The sequence below is a fragment of the Phocoena phocoena genome, chromosome 7 (genome assembly GCF_963924675.1).
Source record: "Phocoena phocoena chromosome 7, mPhoPho1.1, whole genome shotgun sequence".
Classification (NCBI taxonomy): Eukaryota; Metazoa; Chordata; class Mammalia; order Artiodactyla; family Phocoenidae; genus Phocoena; species Phocoena phocoena.
This window is the reverse complement of record NC_089225.1, coordinates 2,645,969-2,669,024: the sequence shown is the minus strand read 5'-3', so window position 1 is coordinate 2,669,024 and position 23,056 is coordinate 2,645,969. Positions and strand designations below refer to the sequence as shown.

The 23,056-nt window shown below is 40.6% G+C and overlaps 1 protein-coding gene across 1 annotated transcript in view; it reads right to left on the bottom strand.

Annotated features, from left to right (window-relative positions):
* Window positions 1-356: 356 nt before the first annotated feature.
* OCA2 (OCA2 melanosomal transmembrane protein) overlaps window positions 357-23,056 on the bottom strand; it is a 229,348-nt gene continuing 206,648 nt past the window's right edge. Inside the window, exons 22-23 of the mRNA XM_065880688.1 lie at window positions 1,396-1,489; window positions 357-454 (exon numbers count right to left, since the gene is read on the bottom strand). Of these exons, the coding sequence (XP_065736760.1) occupies window positions 370-454; window positions 1,396-1,489 (179 nt within the window). The 3' untranslated portion in view covers window positions 357-369. The remainder of the gene's footprint in view (window positions 455-1,395; window positions 1,490-23,056) is intronic.

Below are 23,056 nucleotides of genomic sequence, written 5' to 3'. Positions count from 1 at the left end.
TGCTCATTATTTTAACATGAAAAGTGATTACATGAAGAAAAACTATTGATAGCCTCAGGAGAAGTGATATTTAAACAACACAAGCCATTTGGAGTGAATTATTGAATTTGTGTCTTTTCCTACAGAGCATAGCTTAGATGTATTTTGAGATATACATATTTTCCTGTGGTAGAATCTTGTGTAAGTTATCTTGTATTTACCACAATTTGCCAGCTTCACCCAAATAAGAGTGTGGATAGCAAAGGTGTCCATTCCAGAGCACCCCCATGGTAAGCACCTTTTCTTCTCCAAAGAGTGGTTTTGGGGTAGTATTCTACTGATGTTGGTGATGGGTCAAGTTTCCTTCAGTCTTCATACATTGTATATCTACTAATTCCATCCTATAACGACATGAGCAACAAGGAGGTAGCACATCCCAACCATGCAGGAGACAACCATCATTGGGAAGCCCAACCTGAAACACAAAGAGAAGTGGATTATGGTGTCTGGTGTCTGCATAGTACTGTGAGATCTGGACTTATTATTATATTATGTTATTGCAAAAGAATGTGGCCTTACAAGCTTTATATGTCCATAAAGGTAACTGTCTTTTATTTCTAGAAATCAAAAGTTGGGTTCAGCCTAGATGATATGGATGTGTGCCTCCATTAGATATCCCCCATTGTATCCCCCAAATGAATGTCAGTTCATTTTGACAGCACCATTTTACAGGCACCACCAATGTCTATTCTGCCCAGTTCCTGCATCTAAAATGCAGTGGTGCCATATGAACACAAGCATGTAGGGGCCAGGACCCCAGAGTGGACATGGCTCCCTCAGAGCAGGTCCTCCTTTGCAGGAGCTGGCATCAGCTGCTCTCCCCCATCCAGGGCCTCCTCTCTGCACTGTCCTCCTGAGAGGGCCTGCTCCCAGGCTGCCCCCAGTCTGCAATATTCCTGGGTCCCTTCGGTCATGAAATTTTTTGCTGGGCAATCCGGTAGGGGGATGTCAGACTCTCATTATGTACCCTCATCATGGGCAGTCAAGGCACAAATCCCCACTGGAATTTTCAAGGGAACAACAACATAAAATATCAATGTATCTCTAGTTATTAAAACATGCTTATATTAGTGCTTAGCAGTATGTGTGGCTGTTTTTTTTTTTTTTTTTTTTGCGGTACGTGGGCCTCTCACTGTTGTGGCCTCTCCCACTGCAGAGCACAGGCTCAGCGGCCATGGCTCACCGGCCCAGACACTCCGCGACATGTGGGATCTTCCCGGACCGGGGCATGAACCCGTGTCCCCTGCATCGGCAGGCAGACTCTCAACCACTGAGCCACCAGGGAAGCCCTGATTTTTTAATAAAGTAAGCTTAGGGACAATATAAACAGAAATTTTAAATGAGTTTTTAAAGTACCTGAAAAATTCCATGAAAGAGAATCCATATCCATGCTGCTCTGCAATTCCTGAACAAACCACATTTGCTGATGCTCCAATCAGTGTCCCGTTACCTAGAATAAAAATTCAAAAAGTAAAATAAAATCTCAGTTTATCTTGGTGGTAGGCTCCTGTTCTCTTTTGTTCTATGATACTTTGATCATCTCACAGGCTTTTGATTGATGATTACTTTACTGTTCACTACCAAAGTGATTGCTGTGCAAATATTTGCAGGAACAAAAAAAAAAACCATGAAGCTAATGGACATATTTTCATAAACTTTCTCCTCACCTTTCTGGTTGTCACTTTACAAATATAGACTCTAAACTATAGAAAGGGTACACCTACCCCGAGGGTTCCAGGGACAGAAATGGGATCTCCTACATTTTAGTTCTTGGTGCCCTGAGGATCTTAAACCTTTCAAAATCAGATACTTTATACAACTACTGCTGGCAAACAGAAAATAAATTCACTGCTTGTAAATATAGTAATTCATTTATGAATAGGGCTACTTCTGTTGGATGTGATAGGGAAGAGGAAAAGTTAAGGACAATTGGCAAATCACTGTGGGACGTGGTGACATATATCTTTCAGAGGAAAATGTAAGTAGGGTCAACATCCACAGGAGAGAACATGTGTCTTCAGAGCAGTAGGATCTCAGATGAGAACCACCATCCTTAGGACTCTAGGTCTGGACACCTACCAGCAAATCCTTTGTGTGGATGGAAAGATGGATGTAAACAACCATGATAATAAAATGCCTCTTTGGTTGGGCCTTTTTGACAGCACACATGATCTGCAGGGAAACTATGTGCATACACGTACACAAGTGCGGCCTCACAGTGAAGGATGTGACTCAAACCCAGCCCCCAACAGATAGATGGGTTCAGGGAAGGGTAAATTTACTTAGTGAAGCCCATTGGCATCTTTCAATCCCCACCCACAGAGGTCAGTGTTTGGGGATGGGTGCGCGACCCAGGCTCAGCCAAGTTAGTTCAGTTCTGGCATTGTGCATTGCCGAGGACTATGAACTGTGAGACACGAATCTGTAGCTTCCAACAGCCCTCACGGGCCTGAGGGGCTGGTCTTTCTAAGACTGGACAGCAGAGCAGGAGGGCAAGGACCAAGGAAGCTGTGCCCTTCAGTGCTACATTGGTCCAGAACTCCATGCTGGAACACTGAGCACAGAGAGAAGTAAGGAATAAATAACCTCAGAGCCATGTGACCTATGAGGTTTCTCCATGGAGGAGGACCATGGCACCCATTCCGTTACCCATGAAAGGCCTTTGCAGGTGTCGTGTGAGTGCTCAGCTGTACACATGTCCCCTCTCCACTCAGTCCTTACACTCTCCTGAAACACACAGGCATCCAGTCCGGTAGGGTTCATGATGCACCAGGCCCACAGGCTGCCAGCGCAAAGCATCGTGAAGAGCCTCATATCGCTCTCCCTGCCTTTACTCCATGTAAAAGTTTGACTAGCGGGGTTTTGGTGAAAACTTCTGAAATAGCACGACACATCCATTTACATGATTTCTCTAAGGATTAAATATATTTGACATGTCAATAATATGACTTTAGATGTTAAGAGCTCAATAAAAACCTCCAGCGTCTCCCCAGGGCGCCGAGCCCACCAAGCCCAAGCCCCAACCTGCTTGTGGTCACTGTGTTTCTGATGCCCCATTTTGTGACAGTCCCCCTATTCCTCAGTGTAGTTCAAAGTGTATGGACCCATCCAGAGTTTTAGGAAGGGGGCAATGGAGGTGGGAGGGCAGGAGGGACAAGCCCATCACCAAGGAGAGAGGGACAGCTGCCCCATAGCAGGGGAGGGTGTGACAGGCCAACACCCAAGCTGCCTGCACAGGACAGACTTTAGAGTGGCCACAGCCAGCTAGGGAACAGAGACTCAGTCTTACAGCTCCAAGGAACTGGATTTGCCAACAACCTGAGTGAGGTTGGAAGCAGACCCATCCTCAGAGCCACCAGAAGGGAGCACATCCTGCAGACACCTTGATCATGGCCTTGTGAGACTCTAAGCAGGGACCCAACTGAGCCATCCTTACCGAGAAGGCAAGAACTTGTAAGATAAAAAATCCCCAAAGTTTGTCTATTTGTTATGGCAAGAACTGAGTCTGGATTTCCATCTCAATTCTGAAATCTGCCTCTGCTCCCACTTTCCCCCCACCCCAGACTTTCATTAGCTTCTTCCCAACTGACCAACCCTAAGCAGGCTCACCCTCTAACCCCAGTAAGCCACTCCCCATGGAAATCAGCTCACATCCTCCAGGGGCTCACAGGGAGCCTGTTAGTGGAGAGAAAAGGCGTGACACCACGTGGGAGATGTGCAGTGGGCATGATATCAGAGAGGCAGAGAGAAAACGCTCAGGGGGCTGAGCATTGAGGTCCCCGTGTCCCCATGAAGAAACTGAGGCGCAGAGAGGCAACATGCTGACTTGTTGGTGCTAGGAAGTGGGTGGGCCCAAGACTCGAACCAGGCATTCTGACTCCAGAGGAAGATCAAAGAGGGTAGGACTCAGGCTGCATGATGTAAGCCTGAGGCCTTTCTGTAGACAGCCATGCAGAGCATTTGAAGGGTTCCAAGCAGGTGGCAATGTACAAATTTTATGGCAGCACTGGTCCCAGCTAGGTGCTGATATACCAATGTGCCCATCCAGTCACCCTGCCAACAAGCTGACTCTTGTTCTGGGGAGATTCCACACAGAGTCATCTTGCCTGGGTATTATTTCACAGGGTCTGACAAGTCTGCTACCACAGGGAAGCCAATGTTCCTCAGAGGGCCCTGCCTGCAGGCCTCTATCACAGAGCACATACATCAGTAGCTGGGCAGCATCTGCTCTGCCACCACAAACACTGCTACTCCAGGACTTAACATGGAGACTTCTGCTTCTGGACAAAACAGAACTTCACACATGATTCAGGGTCACATTCAGGAACCTGGGTGACTCTAAAAATAACAGGCAACACTTTCCTTCTCTTGTGTTGGGGATTAATGGTTGAAAAAATACTCCCTTTGCTCCCAATCAAGATGGCAGAGTCGGAGGATGTGGAACTCACCTTCCCCCACAAACACATCAAAAATACATCTACATGTATAACAAATTTCACGGAAAACCAACTGAAAGCTGACAGAAATCTCTTATACAACCAAAGCAGCAAGAAAGATTCACATGTAACTGAGCAGGATAGAAAAAGAAAAAGGCATCATGAAGGGACTGGTCCCACTGGGCGAGAGTTGTGAAAAAGGAAAGGCCACACAGGTGATCCCTCTCCCTGGGAACCCCCTGCTTCTTTGCAGAGGTCTGCCAGGACAGATAGATGGACTGGAGGGGGCTGAACTCTACTCGCAAGGAGAGCGTGTGCACTGGCTTGCTAGTAATCAGAGTGGAGAGACTGGTGCTGACACCTGCTACATCGTGACACTTCCCACCCCAAAACATGAACTGAGCAGGGATGATACAATGCACAGTGGCTAGGCTCTGAAACTTGGGCTTCAACAGAGGGACCTTGGGAGAGGATTTGGTCTAGCTCTAGAGGCCCTGGAGTGTAGTCTGGGCCAAAACTCAGAGCCCATCATTAGCACACACAGAGCTGGGTACAGGTTGGCCAAAGGAGCCCAATTATCAGCACATGCAGGTCAGGGTGCAGGTCCCCCTAGGAACACCATTGTCAACATGCTCATACCAGGGCATGGCTCTGGTGGTGGCAGGCTTTGTGAGCTTGGCCACAGCACTGGTAGTTCCAGGTGCAGGTCTGGCAGCAGTGGACCTTGTTGGCGCATATACCAGGTGGTGGGTGGTACCACACAGTCACACATGTTCAGTGGACAGCCCCTGTGGAGGATTACACAGGGGTTCCTTTCCTGGTGGGAGCACTCCAGTTCTGCCCACCTTTCACAATGCAGGTGGGAGATAGATCTGTGACAGACAGGCCCTGGGAGAGCCCTACCATAGAGGCAGCCTAGGTCCCAGGGGCAGCACAACCACCTCAATTCCAGTAGTCACAACACCCTGGTCACCAGTGACAGCCTAGCACTAGGTCTGGGATGAACACAACAGAGAAAGGGATGCAACTTTGCAGTGCTTCTGGGCAGAACTGTAGATGGCTGTATGGGTGGCACTTAGGCCTGCTGTGACCACACAGGCCTCACTTCCTTCAGTGCTCACCTCCTTGTGGGTACAGCACACACTTAAGGGCAATAGAGCCTTATAGAATGCTACACTCAGAGTTTCTACTCCAACAACTGGAAAACAGATCCTGCCCTGACAGGGTTGTGACAGCCACGAGAAGGCCCCACCGAACATCCAGTGCAGGCTCTGGGCATCACTACACCAATCACACCCCTTATCAAGTGGATAAGGGCCAGCAGACTCTGAGGAAAGACATGGAAGGCATCCATAGCAAAAACAGGCCTCACACCAAAAAACTGGACTCAGTCTACAGAGGGATGTTCCTTCATTAAAAAAAGCCCATCAAGACCAGAGTATACAATTGTTTCTCCTAAATTCATAGAAAAAAAGAAATTTAACTAAGATGAAAAAGCAGAGAAACTACTGCCAATTGAAAGAACAAAAGGGAATTCCCTGGCAGTCCAGTGGTTAGGACTATGTGCTTTCACTGTTGAGGGCCTGAGTTTCATCCCTGGTCGGGGAACTAAGGTCCCACAAGCCGCATGGTGTGGCCAAGAAAATAAACAAACAAACAAATAAATAAATAAAAGAACAAGAGAAATCCCCTGAAAGAATAAACAATGAAACAGACCTCTCCATTCTCCTAGAACCTAAGTTCAAAAAGGAGGTAATAAAAATGCTAAAAGACTTAAGAAAGATTATCGATAGAAATGCAGATCAGTGCAACAAGGAAATGGAAACTATAAAGATGAAACATTCAAATAAGACAACACAATTGCCAAGATAAAAGTCAATCTAGAAGCAATGAAGAGCAGACTAAATAATGCAGAAGAACAAATAAGTGATCCAGAAGACAGAATAATGGCAATCGCCCAATCAGAACAGCAGACAGAAAGATAAATTAAAATAAGAAAGCAACATACAAGATCTAGAACTAAAGAACAAAAAAACAGAGATGAACAATACAATAACTGAAATGAAAAATACACTAGATGGAATCAATAGCAGAATAACTGAGGCGGAAGAATGGATAAGTGAGCTGGAAGATAGCATGGTGGAAATAACTGCCATGGAGCAGAATAAAGAAAAAAGAATGAAAAGAAATGAGGACAGTCTCAGAGACATTGGACACAACATTAAAAGCATCAACATTCAAATAAGTCCCAGAAGAAGAAGAGAAAGAGAAAGGACCTGAGAAAATATTGAAGAGATTATAGTCAAAAAATTCCCTAACCTGGGAAAGGATATAGTCATCCAAGATCAAGAAAGGAAGAGAGTCCTATACAGGATAAAACCAAGGAGGAACATGACAAGACACATATTAATCAAACTAACAGAAACTAAATACAAAGAAAAAATATTAAAAGCCAAAAAGGGGAAACCAAGAGAAATTCAGGAAACACTCCCATTTACCACTGCAACAAAAAGAATAAAATACCTAGGATAATTCTAACTAAGGAGACAAAAGACCTGTATGCAGAAAACTATAAGACACTGATGAAAGAAATTAAAGATGATACAAACAGATAGAGAGATATACCATGTTCTTGGATTGGAAGAATCAACATTGTGAAAATGATTATACTACCTAAAGCAATCTACAGATTCAGTGCAATCCCTATCAAACTACAAATGGCATTTTTCACAGAACTAGAACAAAAAAATTCACAATTTGTTTGGAAACACAAACAAAGCAATCTTCAGAAAGAAAAATGGAGCTGGAGGAATCAGTCTTCTTGACTTCAGACTATTCTACAAAGCTACAGTAACCAAGACACTATGGTACTGGCACAAAAACAGAAATATAGATCAATGAAACAGGATAGAAAGCCCAGAGATAAACCCACGCACATATGGTCACCTTATCTTTGATAAAGGATGCAATAATGTTCAATGTAGAAAAGAGAGCCTCTTAAATAAGTGGTGCTGGGAAAACTGGACAGCTACCTGTAAAAGACTGAAATTAAAACACTCCCTAACACCATACACAAAAATAAACTCAAAATGGATTATAGACCTAAATGTAAAGGCATACACTATAAAACTCTTAGAGGAAAACATAGGCAGAACACTCCAAGACAAATCACAGCAAGATCCTTTTTGACTCACCTCCTAGAGGAATGGAAATAAAAACAAAGATAAACAAATGGGACCTAATAAATCTTAGTAGCTTTTGCACAGCAAAGGAAACCATAAACAAGATGAAGAGACAACCCTCAGAATGGGAGAAAATATTTGCAAATGAAACAACTGACAAAGGATTAATCTCCAAAATGTACAAGTAGCTCATGTAGTTTATTATCAAGAAAACAAACAACCCAATCCAAAAATGGGCAGAAGACCTAAATAGACATTTCTCCAAAGAAGATATACAGATTGCCAACAAACACATGAAAGGATGCCTAACATCACTAATCATTAGAGAAATGCAAATCAAAACTACAATGAGGTATCACCTCACACCAGTCAGAATGGCCATCATCAAAAAATAAATGCTGGAGAGAGTGTGGAGAAAAGGGAACACTCTTGCACTGCTGGTGGGAATGTGAATTGGTACAGCCACTATAGAGAACAGTATGGAGCTTCCTTCAAAAACTACAAATAGAACTACCATACAAGCCAGCAATCCCACTACTGGGCATATACCTTGAGAAAACCATAATTCAAGAAGAGTCATGTATCACAATGTTCACTGCAACTCTATTTACAATATCCAGGACATAGAAGCAACCTAAGTGTCCATCAACAGATGAATGGATAAAGAAGATGTGGCACATATATACAATGGAATACTACTCAGCCATAAAAAGAAATGAAATTGAGTTATTTGTAGTGAGGTGGATGGACCTAGAGTCTGTCATACAGAGTGAAGTAAGTCAGAAACAGAAAGACAAATACTGTATGCTAACACATATATATGGAATCTAAAGCAAAAAAGAAAATGGTTCTGAAGAAACTAGAGGCAGGACACGAATAACAACGCAGCTGTAGAGAATGGATTTGAGGACACAGGGAGGGGGAAGGGTAAGCTGGGACGAAGTGAGAGAGTGGCATGGTCATATATACACTACCAAATGTAAAATAGATAGCTGGTGGGAAGCAGCCACAGAGCACAGGGAGATCAGCTCTGTGCTTTTATCAACCTAGAGGGGTGGGATAAGGAGGGTGTGAGGGATATGCAAGTGAGAGGAGATATGTGGATATATGTATATGTACAGCTGATTCACTTTGTTATACAGCAGAAACTAACAAACCATTGTAAAGCAATTACACTACAATAAAGATGTTAAAGAAAAAAAAAAGCCAATCCCAAAAGTTACACCCTGTAAGATTCCATTTATATAATATACTTGAAATGACAAAGTTGTAGAAATGTAGAATAGGTAAGTGGTTGCCAAGGGTTAAGTAGGGGGTGGGGATGGAAGGAGGTGGGTGTGGCTATAAAAGGGCAATGTGAGGGATTTTTTAGTGATGAAAATGTTTTCTGTCTTGACTGCTTCAATGTCAATATCCTGACTGTGATATTGTAGTATAGTTTCACAATATATTACCATTGAGGGAAACTGGATAAATGGTACATAGGATCTCTTCATGTTATTCCTTACAACTGCATGTGAATATACAACTATCTCAAAGTAAAAGCTTAATTAAAGTAATAAAACAGGGAAACCAGAGGGGAAAATGTTCTCATGACTAAATCCATAATTACTAAACTAAATAAATGTATATAGATAGACAGGTTGACTGAAAAATAAAGTTGAGGAAACATCCCCAAGTCTGGAGGCAAAAGTCAAAGAAGAAAATGCAGAGGAAAAATAATATACACAAGTTCAATATGGGAAACCCCAAATTCAACTACTAGAAAAATCTCAGAAAGGACAGAATGAAATGGAAGGGAGGAATTTATCAAAGAAATGATAGAACTGGATTCTCCAGAGTAGAAGCAGCACATGAGTAAATACATACCTAATGCCATCTTTATGAAATTTTAGAACCCCAGCGAGCCTTAGAAACTTTCCCAGAGTCATACAACTAGAAAATCCCACAGCTGGGAATCAAATTCCTGCAGTCCAGCTCCAGAGTTTCTCCTCCTTACTCTCTTTACGTTGAAAACAAGTAACTAGAAATACTAGGTTCAACAAAAATGGTATGAAATTTGTCACCAAATTTGAAGTAAATTAAAATGACATGATTTTAAGCAGATGATGAAACATAAGAAAGAAGACTTGATTGGACCTTGATCCTGGTGCACATCTTGGCCCTGCAGTGTGGCATTTACATTGTCAGGGTAGCATAAATGTTGCTGATGGGTTTTCCCAGCTGGAGTGAACCTATGACCAAGCCAGTAGTTTCTGTTGCTTGTAGAACACATTGTGGTTGTTAATTTCCTTGGCAAATCTGAGCTGTTTTATTTTACTTGTTGCCAAATTCACGTATTATTTGGATAAAAACAAACTAAAAATAATTTAAATATCTACTTGTGGGACACAGAAAACAAACAAAAATGGAGAATGTTTTAGGTCCAAGTATGCATGGTGTCCTTGACAAAGTTGTCTAGAGATTGTGGGTAATCCAGGCAGCACACGGCTACATTAAAACCTGTTGCTTCCTTTTGGTCAAGTTCATATCCTGAGTGGCAGGTAATTCTATTAATACTTTCCAAAGGGAATTCCAGTGCATAAAATTAATTTTTATGTTTTCTGTCAAATGAAACATTATCACTGGTCTGAGAGCATGGTTTATTTACCTCAGATTGGATTGGTTGACATAGGACATTAGATTGAAGGTTCTTTATAAACATTTAAAATGGTCATCAAGAGCACGGCAGAGAATAGTTTTGGAAAATGTTCTTGTTCTGCCTCTAGATCCATACATTAGTTTTCATGTAGGATTACCCAGACATGCCAAGACAGGCAGCAGCTCTTTGTGTGCACAGCCCAACTTCTAATTCACACCTCTGTAAATGGAAACTGGCCAGGTGGCCTGAGCCAGAGTAGTGACACCTAGGACTTCTTTCTCCCCACCACATGGAACCCATGCCATGTGGGGAACTATCAAAAGCCTGCTAGCATCTTATTAAACTACTGAAACAACCATTGACATCTGAATGGTACTCTCACATTCATAATCTTAAGTGAACCTCAGGACTATCCTGTGAGATGCCCAGGGAAAGTTGTCATTTAACACAGAGGTAGCTGACTCCCCTATATCTCCTCCCCACCGATGACGGGGCAGGGACAGTCAGATGGATTCCTGCCCCTTGCCAGTGACCAACATGAGTGGGCCAGCCAAAGCTATTTGGTGTCAAGGAGACATTGTGAGGTGTCTTCTTGGGGGAGAGGCAACTTCTGGTAATGATTTCCCTGATTTTGAGAAAAAACTTTACAAAAGAGAGTAGTCCTGCTGCTTTTTCTGGGTAACATCCATTGTTGTGTGGTGATAAGATTCCTGGAGCTGTTTCCAGCCCGAGTGTGGGGCCAGCTCTAAGTGTCGTTGATGGGTGGCACCATAGAAGATGGAGACACCAAGAAGCCCTGTGACACCTCTAGACTTGCTCCACCACTGACTGCCTGTCACAGGAGATACTCTTCCTGTTGCTGACACTGTCTTGTTTTGTATCTCCCTTTCCTTATAACCCAAACCATCCTAATCAATATAATAGAAATGTTCAGTGGTTTGCTCATGGTTACAAAGCTTAGCAGATTTGAGATTTTGATCAAGGTCTTCTGAATCCAAATCCAGCATTCTTTCCACTATGACAGCTGACACAGTCTTTTTCCAATGTTTGTGTAGGACGTGCTGGCTGGCTAGACTTCTTCTCTGTGGCTTCCCTGTACCCCACCTGCTTAGGTAGCTTATCCACTCTGCTTGTCTCATTTGGCTGACCAATAAGCCATGGGGGCAACCTGTTTGTGAGCCTTTTGGCATAGCTTTTGTCCTCGTGATAAAAATGTATTGGTACCAGTTCTCCTCCATGCTTTCTGCTTTGGATGCAGCCATGAAACATCTGTGATGAGAGGGATAGGCCAAGAGAATTGTGGAGACCTGCTTCTAATATTACAAGACATCAAGCTGATGCTTGCCAGCCCTCTGACCCTCAGCTTCTTGTTATATGAGAAGAGATGATTTCCCTGAGTGTGTAAGCCTCTGTTAATCAGGTTTCTGTTACCTGTAGCTGAAAGCATTCTTAAAAGAAACAGAGCTCAGTGAGACTTAGAAAGTTAATATTCTGCTTCCCATGTTACAAGGCCTTCAGGAAACCAAAAGACCTCATGCAAAGGGATGACTGAAAAGTGGATCTGGGGGAAGGAGGTCAGGCTATGCAGAGAGAGTTTAAGGGGAATAGTAGTCCCCACAGTGCCATCCATTCTACTTTCCTGAAAAAGTGGATAGAAATCAAATGAGCAAAGGCTGAGCAAGGGCCGTACATGAGAGAAGTCAGCTTAGCCTTTGCTCATGTCTCTGCCTCATTCACTCTCCAGGGAAAGAGTTTGAGCCACAAAGCTCCTGACTTTACCTTTTTGTCCCCACACAGCCCTCTCACCTTGCCCAAGTCATCACACAGCCAGGGGGACCAGCTGCTACCCCTTCCCTCACTCTGATCCTTGAAAATCTCCCCATTCCTTTCTCTGAATCCAGAAGTGCTCAGGAACAAATTAACCTGCTGAGCCAGTTCACCCTGGCAACGTGAAACATGAAATTGAAAGGGCCTTTCATTTTCTGGCAAGTGGTCCATTGCCAATGAGGAATTCATACCCACTGCAGCATGATGAGATACTATTGGTCTCAGCAATACCTGCCTGCCATTTTAACTGGGAAAAAAGGAGTATTTTTTCTTTTCTTTTCTTTTCTTTTCTTGGTACTCATTATCATTTTTATTATTTTATTTTTAATTTTACTTTTTACTGAAGTATAGTTTATTTACAATACTGTGTTAGTTTCATGTGTATGGCAAAGTGATTTAGTTATATTTTTTCAGATGCTTTTCCATTATAGGTTATTACAGGATATTGAATATTTTTGCCTGTGTTATAAACCCTTGTTGCTTATCTATTTTATGTATAGTAGTTTGTGTCTATTAATCCCATACTCCTAATTTATACTTCCTCCCTTTCCCCTTTAACCATAAGTTTGTTTTCTATGTTTTTTTGTGTGTGAGTCTATTTTTTGTATATACATTCATTTTATATTATTTTCTAGATTCAACATATAAGTGATATCAAATAATATTTGTGTTTCTCTGTCTAACTTAGTATGATATTCTCTAGGTCCATCCATGTTGCTGCAAATGGCAATATTTCATTCTTTTTTAGAGCTGAGTAATATACCATTATATGTATATATATCACATCCATGTCTTGGCTATTATAAATAGTGCTTCTATGAACATTGTGGTGCATGTATCTTTTTGAATTACAGTTTTCATCTTTTCTGGATATATTCTATATATAGATTCTAGGGATGCAATTGCTGTATCATATGGTAGCTTTACTTTTAGTTTTTAAAGGAATATTGATAAAGTTTTCCATATTGACTGCACCAATTTACACTCCCACCAACAGTGTAGGAGGGTTACTTTTCTCCACACCCTTCCCAGCATTTATTATTTGTAGACTTTTTGATGATAGCCATTCTGACTAGTGTGAGGAGATATTTCATTGTGGTTTTGATTTGTATTTCTCTAAAAATTAGCAATATTGGACATCTTTTCATGTGTTCATTGGTCATCTGTATTGGAGACCATGTCTACTTAGGAGAAATGTCTATTTAGGTTTTCAGCCCATTTTTGATTGGGTTGGATTTTTTTTTGTTTGTTTTTTATTTATTTAGGCTGCATCAGGTCTTAGTTGCGGCACGTGGGATCTTTTGCTGTGGCATGCAGGCTCTTTGTTGCGGTGCCTGGGCTTTTCTCTAATTGTGGAGTGCAGGCTTCTCTCTAGTTGTGGCCCACGGGCTCAGTTGCCTCCCAGCATGTGGGATCTTAGTTCCCTGACCAGGGATTGAACCCACATCCCCTGCATTGGAAGGTGGATTCTTAACCACTGGACCACCAGGAAAGTCCCCTTGGTTGTTTTATTGATATTGAGTTCCTTTTTTGTTTTTGCTTATAAATGTACCTTCCTCATTTTATTTTATTTTATTTTTTAACATCCTTATTGGAGTATAAATGCTTTACAATGTTCTGCTGTATAACAAAGTGAATCAATCAGAGGTATGCATGTATCCCCATTTCCTCTTCCTCTTGCCTCTCCCTACTACCCTCGCTATCCCACTCCTCTAGGTGGTCACAAAGCACTGAGCTGATCTCCCTGTGCTACGTGGCTGCTTCCCACTAGCTATCTATTTTATATTTGGTAGTGTATACATGTCAATGCCACTCTCTCACTTTATCCCAGCTTACCCTTCCCCCTCCCTGAGTCCTCAAGTCTATCCTCTATGTCTGTATCATTACTCCTGTCCTGCACCTAGGTTCTTCAGAGCCTTTTTTTTGTTTTAGATTCCATGTATATGTTTTAGCATACGGTATTTGATTTTCTCTATCTGACTTACTTCAATCTGTATGACAGACTCTAGGTCCATCCACCTTACTACAAATAACTCAATTTCTTTTTATGGTTGAGTAATAGTCCATTGTATATATGTACCACATCTTCTTTAGTCATTCATCTGTTGATGGACACTTAGGTTGCTTCCATGTCCTGGCTATTGTAAATAGTGCTGCAGTGAACATTGTGGTACATGATTCTTTTTGAATTATGGTTTTCTCAGGGTATATGCCCAGTAGTGGGATTGCTGGGTCATATGGTAGTTCTATTTTTAGTTTTCTAAGGAACCTCCATACTGTTCCCCATAGAGGCTATATCAATTTACTTTCCCACCAACAGTGAAAGAGGGTTCCGTTTTCTCCCACCCTTTCCAGCATTTATGGTTCGTAGATTTTTTTGATGATGGCCATTCTGACTGGTGTGAGGTGATACCTCATTCTAGTTTTGATTTGCATTTCTCTAATGATTAGTGATGTTGAGCATCCTTTCATGTGTTTTTTGGCAACCTGTATATCTTCTTTGGGGAAAAGTCTATCTAGGTCTTCTGCCCATTTTTGGATTGGGTTGTTTGTTTTTTTGATATTGAGCTGCATGAGCTGCTCCTATATTTTGGAGATTAATCCTTGGCCAGTTGCTTCATTTGCAAATATTTTTTTCCCATTCTGAGGCTTGTCTCTTCATCTTATTTATGGTTTCCTTTGCAGTGCAAAAGCCTTTAAGTTTCATTAGGTCCCATTTATTTATTTTTGTTTTTATTTCCATTTCTCTAGGAGGTGGGTCAAAAAGGATCTTGCTGTGATTTATGTAAGAGAGTGTATTGCCTATGTTTTCCTCTAAGAGTTTTATAGTGTCTGCTCTTACATTTAGGTCATTAATCCATTTTGAGTTTATTTTTTTGTATGGTGTTAGGGAGTGTCCTAATTTCATTCTTTTACCTTTGGCTGTCCAGTTTTCCCAGCACCACTTATTGAAGAGGCTGTCTCTTCTCCATTGTATATTCTTGCCTTCTTTATCATAGATAAGGTGACCATATGTGTGTGAGTTTATCTCTGAGCTTTCTATCCTGCTCCATTGATCTATATTTCTGTTTCTGTGCCAGTACCATACTGTCTTGATTACTGTAGCTTTGTAGTATAGTCTGAAGTCAGGGAGCCTGATTCCTCCAGCTCCATTTTTCTTTCTCAAGATTGCTTTGGATATTAGCAGTCTTTTGTGTTTCCATACAAATTGTGAAATTTTCTGTTCTAGTTCTGTGAAAAATGCTCTTGGCAGTTTGATAGGGATGGCATTGAATCTGTAGATTGCTTTGGGTAGTAGAGTCATTTTCACAATGTTGATTCTTCCAATCCAAGAACATGGTATATCTCTCCATCTGTTTGTATTATCTCTCCATCTGTTTGTATCATCTTTAATTTCTTTCATCAGTGTCTTTTAATTTTCTGCACACAGGTCTTTTGTCTCCTTAGGTAGGTTTATTCCTAGGTATTTTATTCTTTTTGTTGCAATGGTAAATGGGAGTGTTTCTGTAATTTCTCTTTCAGATTTTTCATCATTAGTGTATAGGAATGCAAGGGATTTCTGTGCATTAATTTTGTATCTTGCTACTTTACCAAATTCATGGATTAGCTCTAGTAGTTTTCTGGTAGCATCTTTAGGATTTTCTATGTATAGTATCATGTCATCTGCAAACAGTGACGATTTTATTTCGTTTCCAACTTGGATTTCTTTTTGTTCTCTGATTGCTGTGGCTAAAACTTCCAAAACTATGTTGAATAATAGTGGTGAGAGTGGGCAGCATTGGATTTTTTCCTGCTCTAGGGGGAAATGGTTTCAGTTTTTCACCACTGAGCACAATGTTGGCTATGGGTTTGTCATATATGGCCTTTCTTACGTTGAGGTAAGTTCCCTCTATGCTTATGTTTTGGAGGGTTTTTTTTCTTTTATCATAAATGGGTGCTGAAGTATGTCAAAAGGTTTCTCTGCATCTATTGTGATGATCATATAATTTTTCTCCTTCAATTTGCTAATATGGTGTATTACATTGATTGATTTGCGTATATTGAAGAATCCTTGCATTCCTGGGATAAACCCTACTTGATCATGGTGTATGATCCATTTAATGTGCTGTTTGATTCTGTTTGCTAGTATTTTGTTGAGGATTTTTGCATCTATGTTCATCAGTGATATTGGCTTGTAGTTTTCTTTTTTTGTGACATCTTTGTCTGGTTTTGGTATTAGGGTGATGGTGGCCTCATGGAATGGGTTTGGGAGTGTTCCTCCCTCTGCTATATTTTGGAAGAGTTTGAGAAGGATAGGTGTTAGCTCTTCTCTAAATGTTTTTTAGAATTCGCCTGTGAAGCCATCTGGTCCTGGGCTTTCGTTGGTTGGAAGATTTTTAATCACAGTCTGAATTTCAGTGCTTGTGATTGGTTTGTTTATATTTTTTATTTCTTCCTGGTTCAGTCTCAGAAGGTTGTGCTTTTCTAAGCATTTGTCCATTTCTTCCAGGTTGTCCATTTTTGGGGCATATAGTTGCTTGTAGTAATCTCTCATGATCCTTTGTATTTCTGCAGTGTCAGTTGTTACTTCTCCTTTTTCATTTCTAAATCTATTGATTTGAGTCTTCTTTTATTTCTTGATGAGTCTTGCTAATGTTTTATCAATTTTGTTTATTTTCTCAAAGAATCAACTTTTCATTTTATTGATCTTTGCTATTGTTTCTTTAATTTCTTTTTCATTTATTTCTGATCTGATATTTATGATTTCTTGCCTTCTGTTGACTTTTGGGGTTTTTGTTCTTCTTTCTCTAATTGTTTTAGGTGTGAGGTTAGGTTGTTTATTTGAGATGTTTCTTGTTTCCTGAGGTAGGATTGCATTGCTATTAACTTCCCTGTTATAACTGCTTCTGCTGCATCCCATAGATGTTGGGTCATCTTGTATTCATTGTCATTTGTTTCTAGGTATTTTTTTATTTCCTCTTTGACTTCTTTAATGATCTCTTGGTTTAGTAGTGTATTGTTTACCCTCCATTTGTTTGTATTTTTTACAGATTTTTTCCTGTAATTAATATCTAATCTCATAGTGTTGTGGTTGGAAAAGATACTTGATATGACTTCAATTTTCTTAAATTTACCAATGTTTAATTTGTGACCCAAGATATGATCTATCCTGGAGAATATTCGAGGAACACTTGAGAAGAAAGTGTATTCTGTTGTTTTTGGATGGAAGGTCCTATAAATATCAATTAAGTCTGTCTTGTTTAATATAGTTTGTTTTTCCTTATTTATTTTCAATTTGGATGATCTGTCCATTGGTGAAAGTGGGGTGTTAAAGTCCCCTACTATGATTATGTTACTGTCGATTTCCCCTTTTTTGGCTGTTAGCATTTGCCTTATGTATCGAGGTGCTCCTATGTTGGGTGCATAAATATTTACAATTGTTGTATCTTTTTCTTTTTTTTTTTCAGTATGTGGGCCTCTCACTGTTGTGGTCTCTCCCGTTGTGGAGCACAGGCTCCAGACACACAGGCTCAGCAGTCATGGCTCACGGGCCCAGCCACTCCACAGCATGTGGGGTCTTCCCAGACTGGGACACGAACCTGTGTCCCCTGCATCAACGGGCGGACTCTCAACCACTGCGCCACCAGGAAAGGCCCTCCAGCTTTCTTTTGATTTCCATTTACATGGAATATCTCTTTCCATCCCCTCACTTTTAGTCTGTATGTGTCCCTAGGTCTGAAGTATATCTCTGGTAGACAGCATATATATGGGTCTTGTCTTTGCATCCATTCATCCAGTCTACATCTTTTGGTTGGAGCATTTATTCCATTTACCTCTAAGGTAGTTATCAATATGTATGTTCCTATTACCATTTTCTTAATTGTTTGGGGTTTGTTATTGTAGGTCTTCTCCTTCTCTTGTGTTTCCTGCCTAGAGAAGTTCCTTTAGCATTTGTTGTAAAGCTGGTTTGGTGGTGCTGAATTCTCTTAGCTTTTTCTTTTCTGTAAAGGTTTTAATTTCTCCATCAAATCGGGATGAGATCCTTGCTGGATAGAGTAATATTGGTTGCAGGTTTCTCCCTGTCATCACCTTAAATATGTCCTGCCAGTCCCTTCTGGCTTGCAGAGTTTCTGCTGAAAGATCAGCTTTTAACCTTATGGGCTTTCTCTTGTTTGTTAATTGTTGCTTTTCCCTTGGTGCTTTTAATATTTTTTCTTTTATTTAATTTTTGATAGCTTGATTAGTATATGTCTAGTCATGTGTCTCCTTGGATTTATCCTGTATGGGACTCTGTGCACTTCCTGGACTTGATTGACTATTTCCTTACCCATATTAGGGAAGTTTTCAGCTATAATCTCTTCAAATATTTTCTCAGTCCCTTTTTCTTTCTCTTCTTCTTCTGGGACCCCTATAGTTTGAATGTTGGTGCATTTAACGTTGTCCCAGAGGTCTCTGAGACTGTCTTCAGTTCTTTTCATTGTTTTTTCTATATTCTGCTCTGCAGTAGTTATTTCCACTATTTTATATTCCAGGTCACTTATCCATTCTTCTGCCTCAGTTATTCTGCTATTAATTCCTTCTAGAGAATTTTAAATTTCATTTATTGTGTTGTTCATCATTGTTTGTTTGCTCTTTAGTTCTTCTAGGTCCTTGTTAAAAGTTTATTGTATTTTCTCCATTCTATTTCCAAGATTTGGGATAATCTTTAATCTCATTACTCTGAATTCTTTTTCAGGTAGGCTGCCTATTTCCTCTTCATTTGTTTGATCTGGTAAGGTTTTTGCCTTGCTTCTTCATCTGCTGTGTATTTCTGTGTCTTCTCATTTTGCTTAACTTATTGTATTTGGGGTCTCCTTTTCACAGGCTTCCTGTTTGTAGTTCCTGTTGTTTTTGGTGTCTGCTCTCAGTGAGTAAGGTGGGTTCAGTGTGTTCTGTAGGCTTCCTGATGGTGGGGACTAGTGCCTGTGTTCTGCTGGATGAGGCTGGATCTTCTCTTTCTGGCGGAAAGGACCACGTCCAGTCGTGTGTTTTGGGGTGTCTCTGAACTTATTATGATTTTAGGCAGCCTCTCTGCTAATGGCTGGGCTTATGTTCCTGTCTTTCTACTTGTTTGCCATAGGGTGTCCAGCACTGTAGCTTGCTTGTCATTGAGTGGAGCTGGGTCTTAGTGTTGAGATAGAGATCTCTGGGAGAGTTTTCACCATTTGATATTACATGGGGCTGGGAGGTCTCTGGTGGACCAATGTCCTGTACTCAGCTCTCCCTCCTCTGAGGCTCAGGTCTGACACCCAGCCAGAGCACCAAGACTCTGTCAGCCACTCAGCTCAGAAGAAAAGGGGAAAAAAGAAAGAAAAAGAAAGAAAGAGAGAAAGGAAGAAAGAAAAAAAAAAGGAAGGAAGGAAGGAAGGAGGGAAGGGAGGAAAAGAATGTTATTAAAATAAAAAAATTATCAAAAAGTAAATAATTATCAAAAGTAATTTAAAGAAAGAGAGAAGGAAATAAGAAAGCAACCAAACCAAAAAACAAATCCATCAATGATAACAAGCACTAAAAACTATACTAAAAAAACAAAAACAAAAAAGGACATTCAGAATCCTAGGACAAATGGCAAAAGCAAAGCTATATAGACAAAATCACAGAAAGAAGCATACACATACACACTCACAAAAAGAGAAAAAGGAAAAAAGATATATATATTTATATAAAGGAAGGGAGCAACCAAGTCAATAAACAAATCTACCAATGATAATAAGCTCTAAATACTAAACTAAGATAAACATAAAACCAGGAAAAAATTAGATGCAGAAAGTAAACCCCAAGTCTACAGTTGCTCCCAAAGTCCACCACCTCAATTTTGGGATGATTCGTTGTCTATTCAGGTATTCCACAGATGCAGGGTACATCAAGTTGACTGTGAAGAGTTAATCCGCTGCTCCTGAGGCTACTGGGAGAAATGCCCCTTTCTCTTCTTTTGTTTGCAGAGCTCCTGGGGTTCAGCATTGGATTTGGCCCCACCTCGGCCTGTAGGTCACCTGAGGGTGTCTTTTGGGAAGTCTGAGGTCTTCTGCCAGCGTGCAGTAGGTGTTCTGTAGGAGTTGTTCCACATGTAGATGTAGTTTTGATGTACTTGTGGAGAGGAAGGTGATCTCCACGTCCCACTCCTCTGTCATCTTGAAGGAGTCTCCTCCAGATTGGCTTTTCTTCACTCCACATAATTCTCTGGAAATTCATCAAGGTTGTCACTTGTATCAGTAGCTCATTTATTTTTTATTGCTGAGTAGCTTTCCCTGGTATGGATGTATTGTATCACAGTTTGTTTAAATATTTATTGTTGAAAGACATCATATTTGTTTCTACTTTTTGACTATTATACATAAAGCTTCCATAAACATTTGTGTACAGGTTTGGGCGTGAACATAAGTTTTTATTTTTCTAGAATAAATTCCTAGTAGTGTAATTGCTGAGTTTTATGGCAGTTGCAGGTTTAGTTTTTTAAGACATTGCCAAACTGTTTTCCAGAGTGATGGCCATTTTACATTTCCAACAACAATGTCTGAGTGATCCATTTTTTCCACATTCTGGTCAGCATTTGGTGTTTTCGCTATTTTTTATTTTAGCCATTCTTATATGTGTGTGATGATATCTTATGGTTTTAATATTTTTTTTGATGTGGACCATTTATAAAGTCTTTATTGAATTTGTTGCAATATTGCTTCTCTTTTATGTTTTGGTTGTTTGGCTGCCAGGCATGTGGGATATTAGGTTCCTGACCAGGAATCAAACCTGCACCCCCCTGCCATTGGAAGGCAAAGTCTTAACCACTGGACTGCCAAGGAATTCCCTTATCATGGTTTTAATTTGCATTTTCTTAATGGTTAATAATGCTGAACATCTTTTCATGTGCTTATTTACAATTTATATGTCCTCCATTCCATATGTATATTTATAAATTCTATAGACATAGATATAAACAAAAAATCTTACTAAGATTTTGGTAGGAATTGCATTAAACCTAAATATTAATTTAGGGACAGTTTACATCTTTACTATGTGGAGCCTTCCAATCCATGAACACTGTATGTCTTCCCAATTATTTGGATCTTCATTAATTTCTTTTATAAGCGTATTGTAATTTCAGCTTCAGTATTTAATTTTTTGAGTGATTCTAAATAGTATTGTATATTTAATTGTGGTATCTATGTGTTCATTGCTAAAATTGATTTTTGTATGTCTATCTTGTATCCAGTGACCTTGCTGAGCTCACATATTAGTTATATGGTTTTCTGATTTTTTTAAAAATAGATTCCTTGATATCCACCAAGACAATCATGTCATCTATAGTAGGAACCATTTTATTTCTTCCTTTGTAATCTGTATACCTTTTATTTCCTTTTCTTGCCTTATTGCACTAGGCAGATTTTCCAGCACTGTGCTGAATAAGAGAGGTGAGAGCAGACATCCTTGCCTTGTTCCCAATCTTAGGGGACAAACATTCAGTATTTCAACAGTAAGTATGAGGTTATCTGCAGGGTATTTGTAGGTGTTCTTTACCAAGGTAGTGGTATGCTGAACAATTTATGTAAAGAACTACTGAGACAAAAGTATGATATTTGCACATACACATACACACTGAAGAGCACATCCCCATTTGTGCCTGGCTGTCAGTGCAGGGCATGGAGCCAATCTAATCTGTTGCTGAGCTGGACCTGGCTTTGTTTCACCTTAAGTTGAATTCAATTTCCCACCAGCTGCAAATGTTTTGAGGGTGGGATGAGGAGTTCTCTGAAACAGAGATATGAGCAAAGGAAGATTATGGGTTTCTGGCTATATAGCTGAGTTATCAATTTTCTAACAGGTTTATAACCTGCTGATTGCTGAAGATTCTCTCTGAAGTTCTGTCCTGGCTGTCCACCCTTCAAAAGGTGGCTCTCTGCCCTGTCCCCACTTCAGTGTAGTCTGCAAAGGCCCAGCATGTCTCTGAAGCTTTTCTCTCATTGGTTCTGCAGCATAACCCACTTCACTGCACACTCTACAAAGGCACTAAGAGATTTCACTTAGCTTTTCTGTTCTTCAGGAACCATCTAGAAAATGTCCCATCCCCACTTAACTAAAAATTGGCTTTGATTTCTTTTGAAGCTGTTACTAGCTTTGTAATGTACCATGTATTTGTTTTCTCTCCTTCACTGCCTTACCTCACTTCCTCCCTCAGTCTTCCTGCCTTAGGAGTACATGTCCCAATAAATCTTCAGCATGAAAACTTGCCTCAACCTCTGCCTTCTAGGACACCCAGGCTAAGGAAGATTTTTCTTAAGACTTATTTGAATTGTTCTTAGCTCTTAGTAAAAAGAGCAACCAAAAGGTACTGAGAGCAGATCAGGAAAGACTTTTTGTTTCAAACTATTTAGTGAGTCACACCCAATTTATAGAACAAACCTCCTCCATATTCATTCTATATGTTCTGGGAGAATCTGAACTAGCCCAGGAGGCTTCTCATCCTTTGAGACCCAGCTCAAAACTTCCCCTCTGGAGAGTCATTCCTGACTTTCCCCCAGTCTCCCTGGTACCCCCTGAGCACTCTATGCACGTGGCAATGAGAGGATACGTTTATGTTATAATCTTAGCTTAGGTGACTGTCTCCCCACTCTGAAGGACAATGCCAGGGTATAGAAGATGCTCAATAAGGTCTAATGAACAAAATTCCACACAGAGGACACATTTCCAGGTGTCTTTGGATTCTGTCTCTACCACTGATATTAAATGTAGCTTGAATGCAGTTATTGCTTTCCCTGGGGCTGATCTCAGATGGGGGCCATTTTAACAACCCTGCAGTCAGAACGTGAGGCCTCAGTTGCTGGATTAGGTGAATTAGCTCTCCAGAAATCACAGAAACTTCACTGAATGACACTAATCTCCCTTTACAAACAAGAAGATAAACTAAAAAGAAGGCTGTT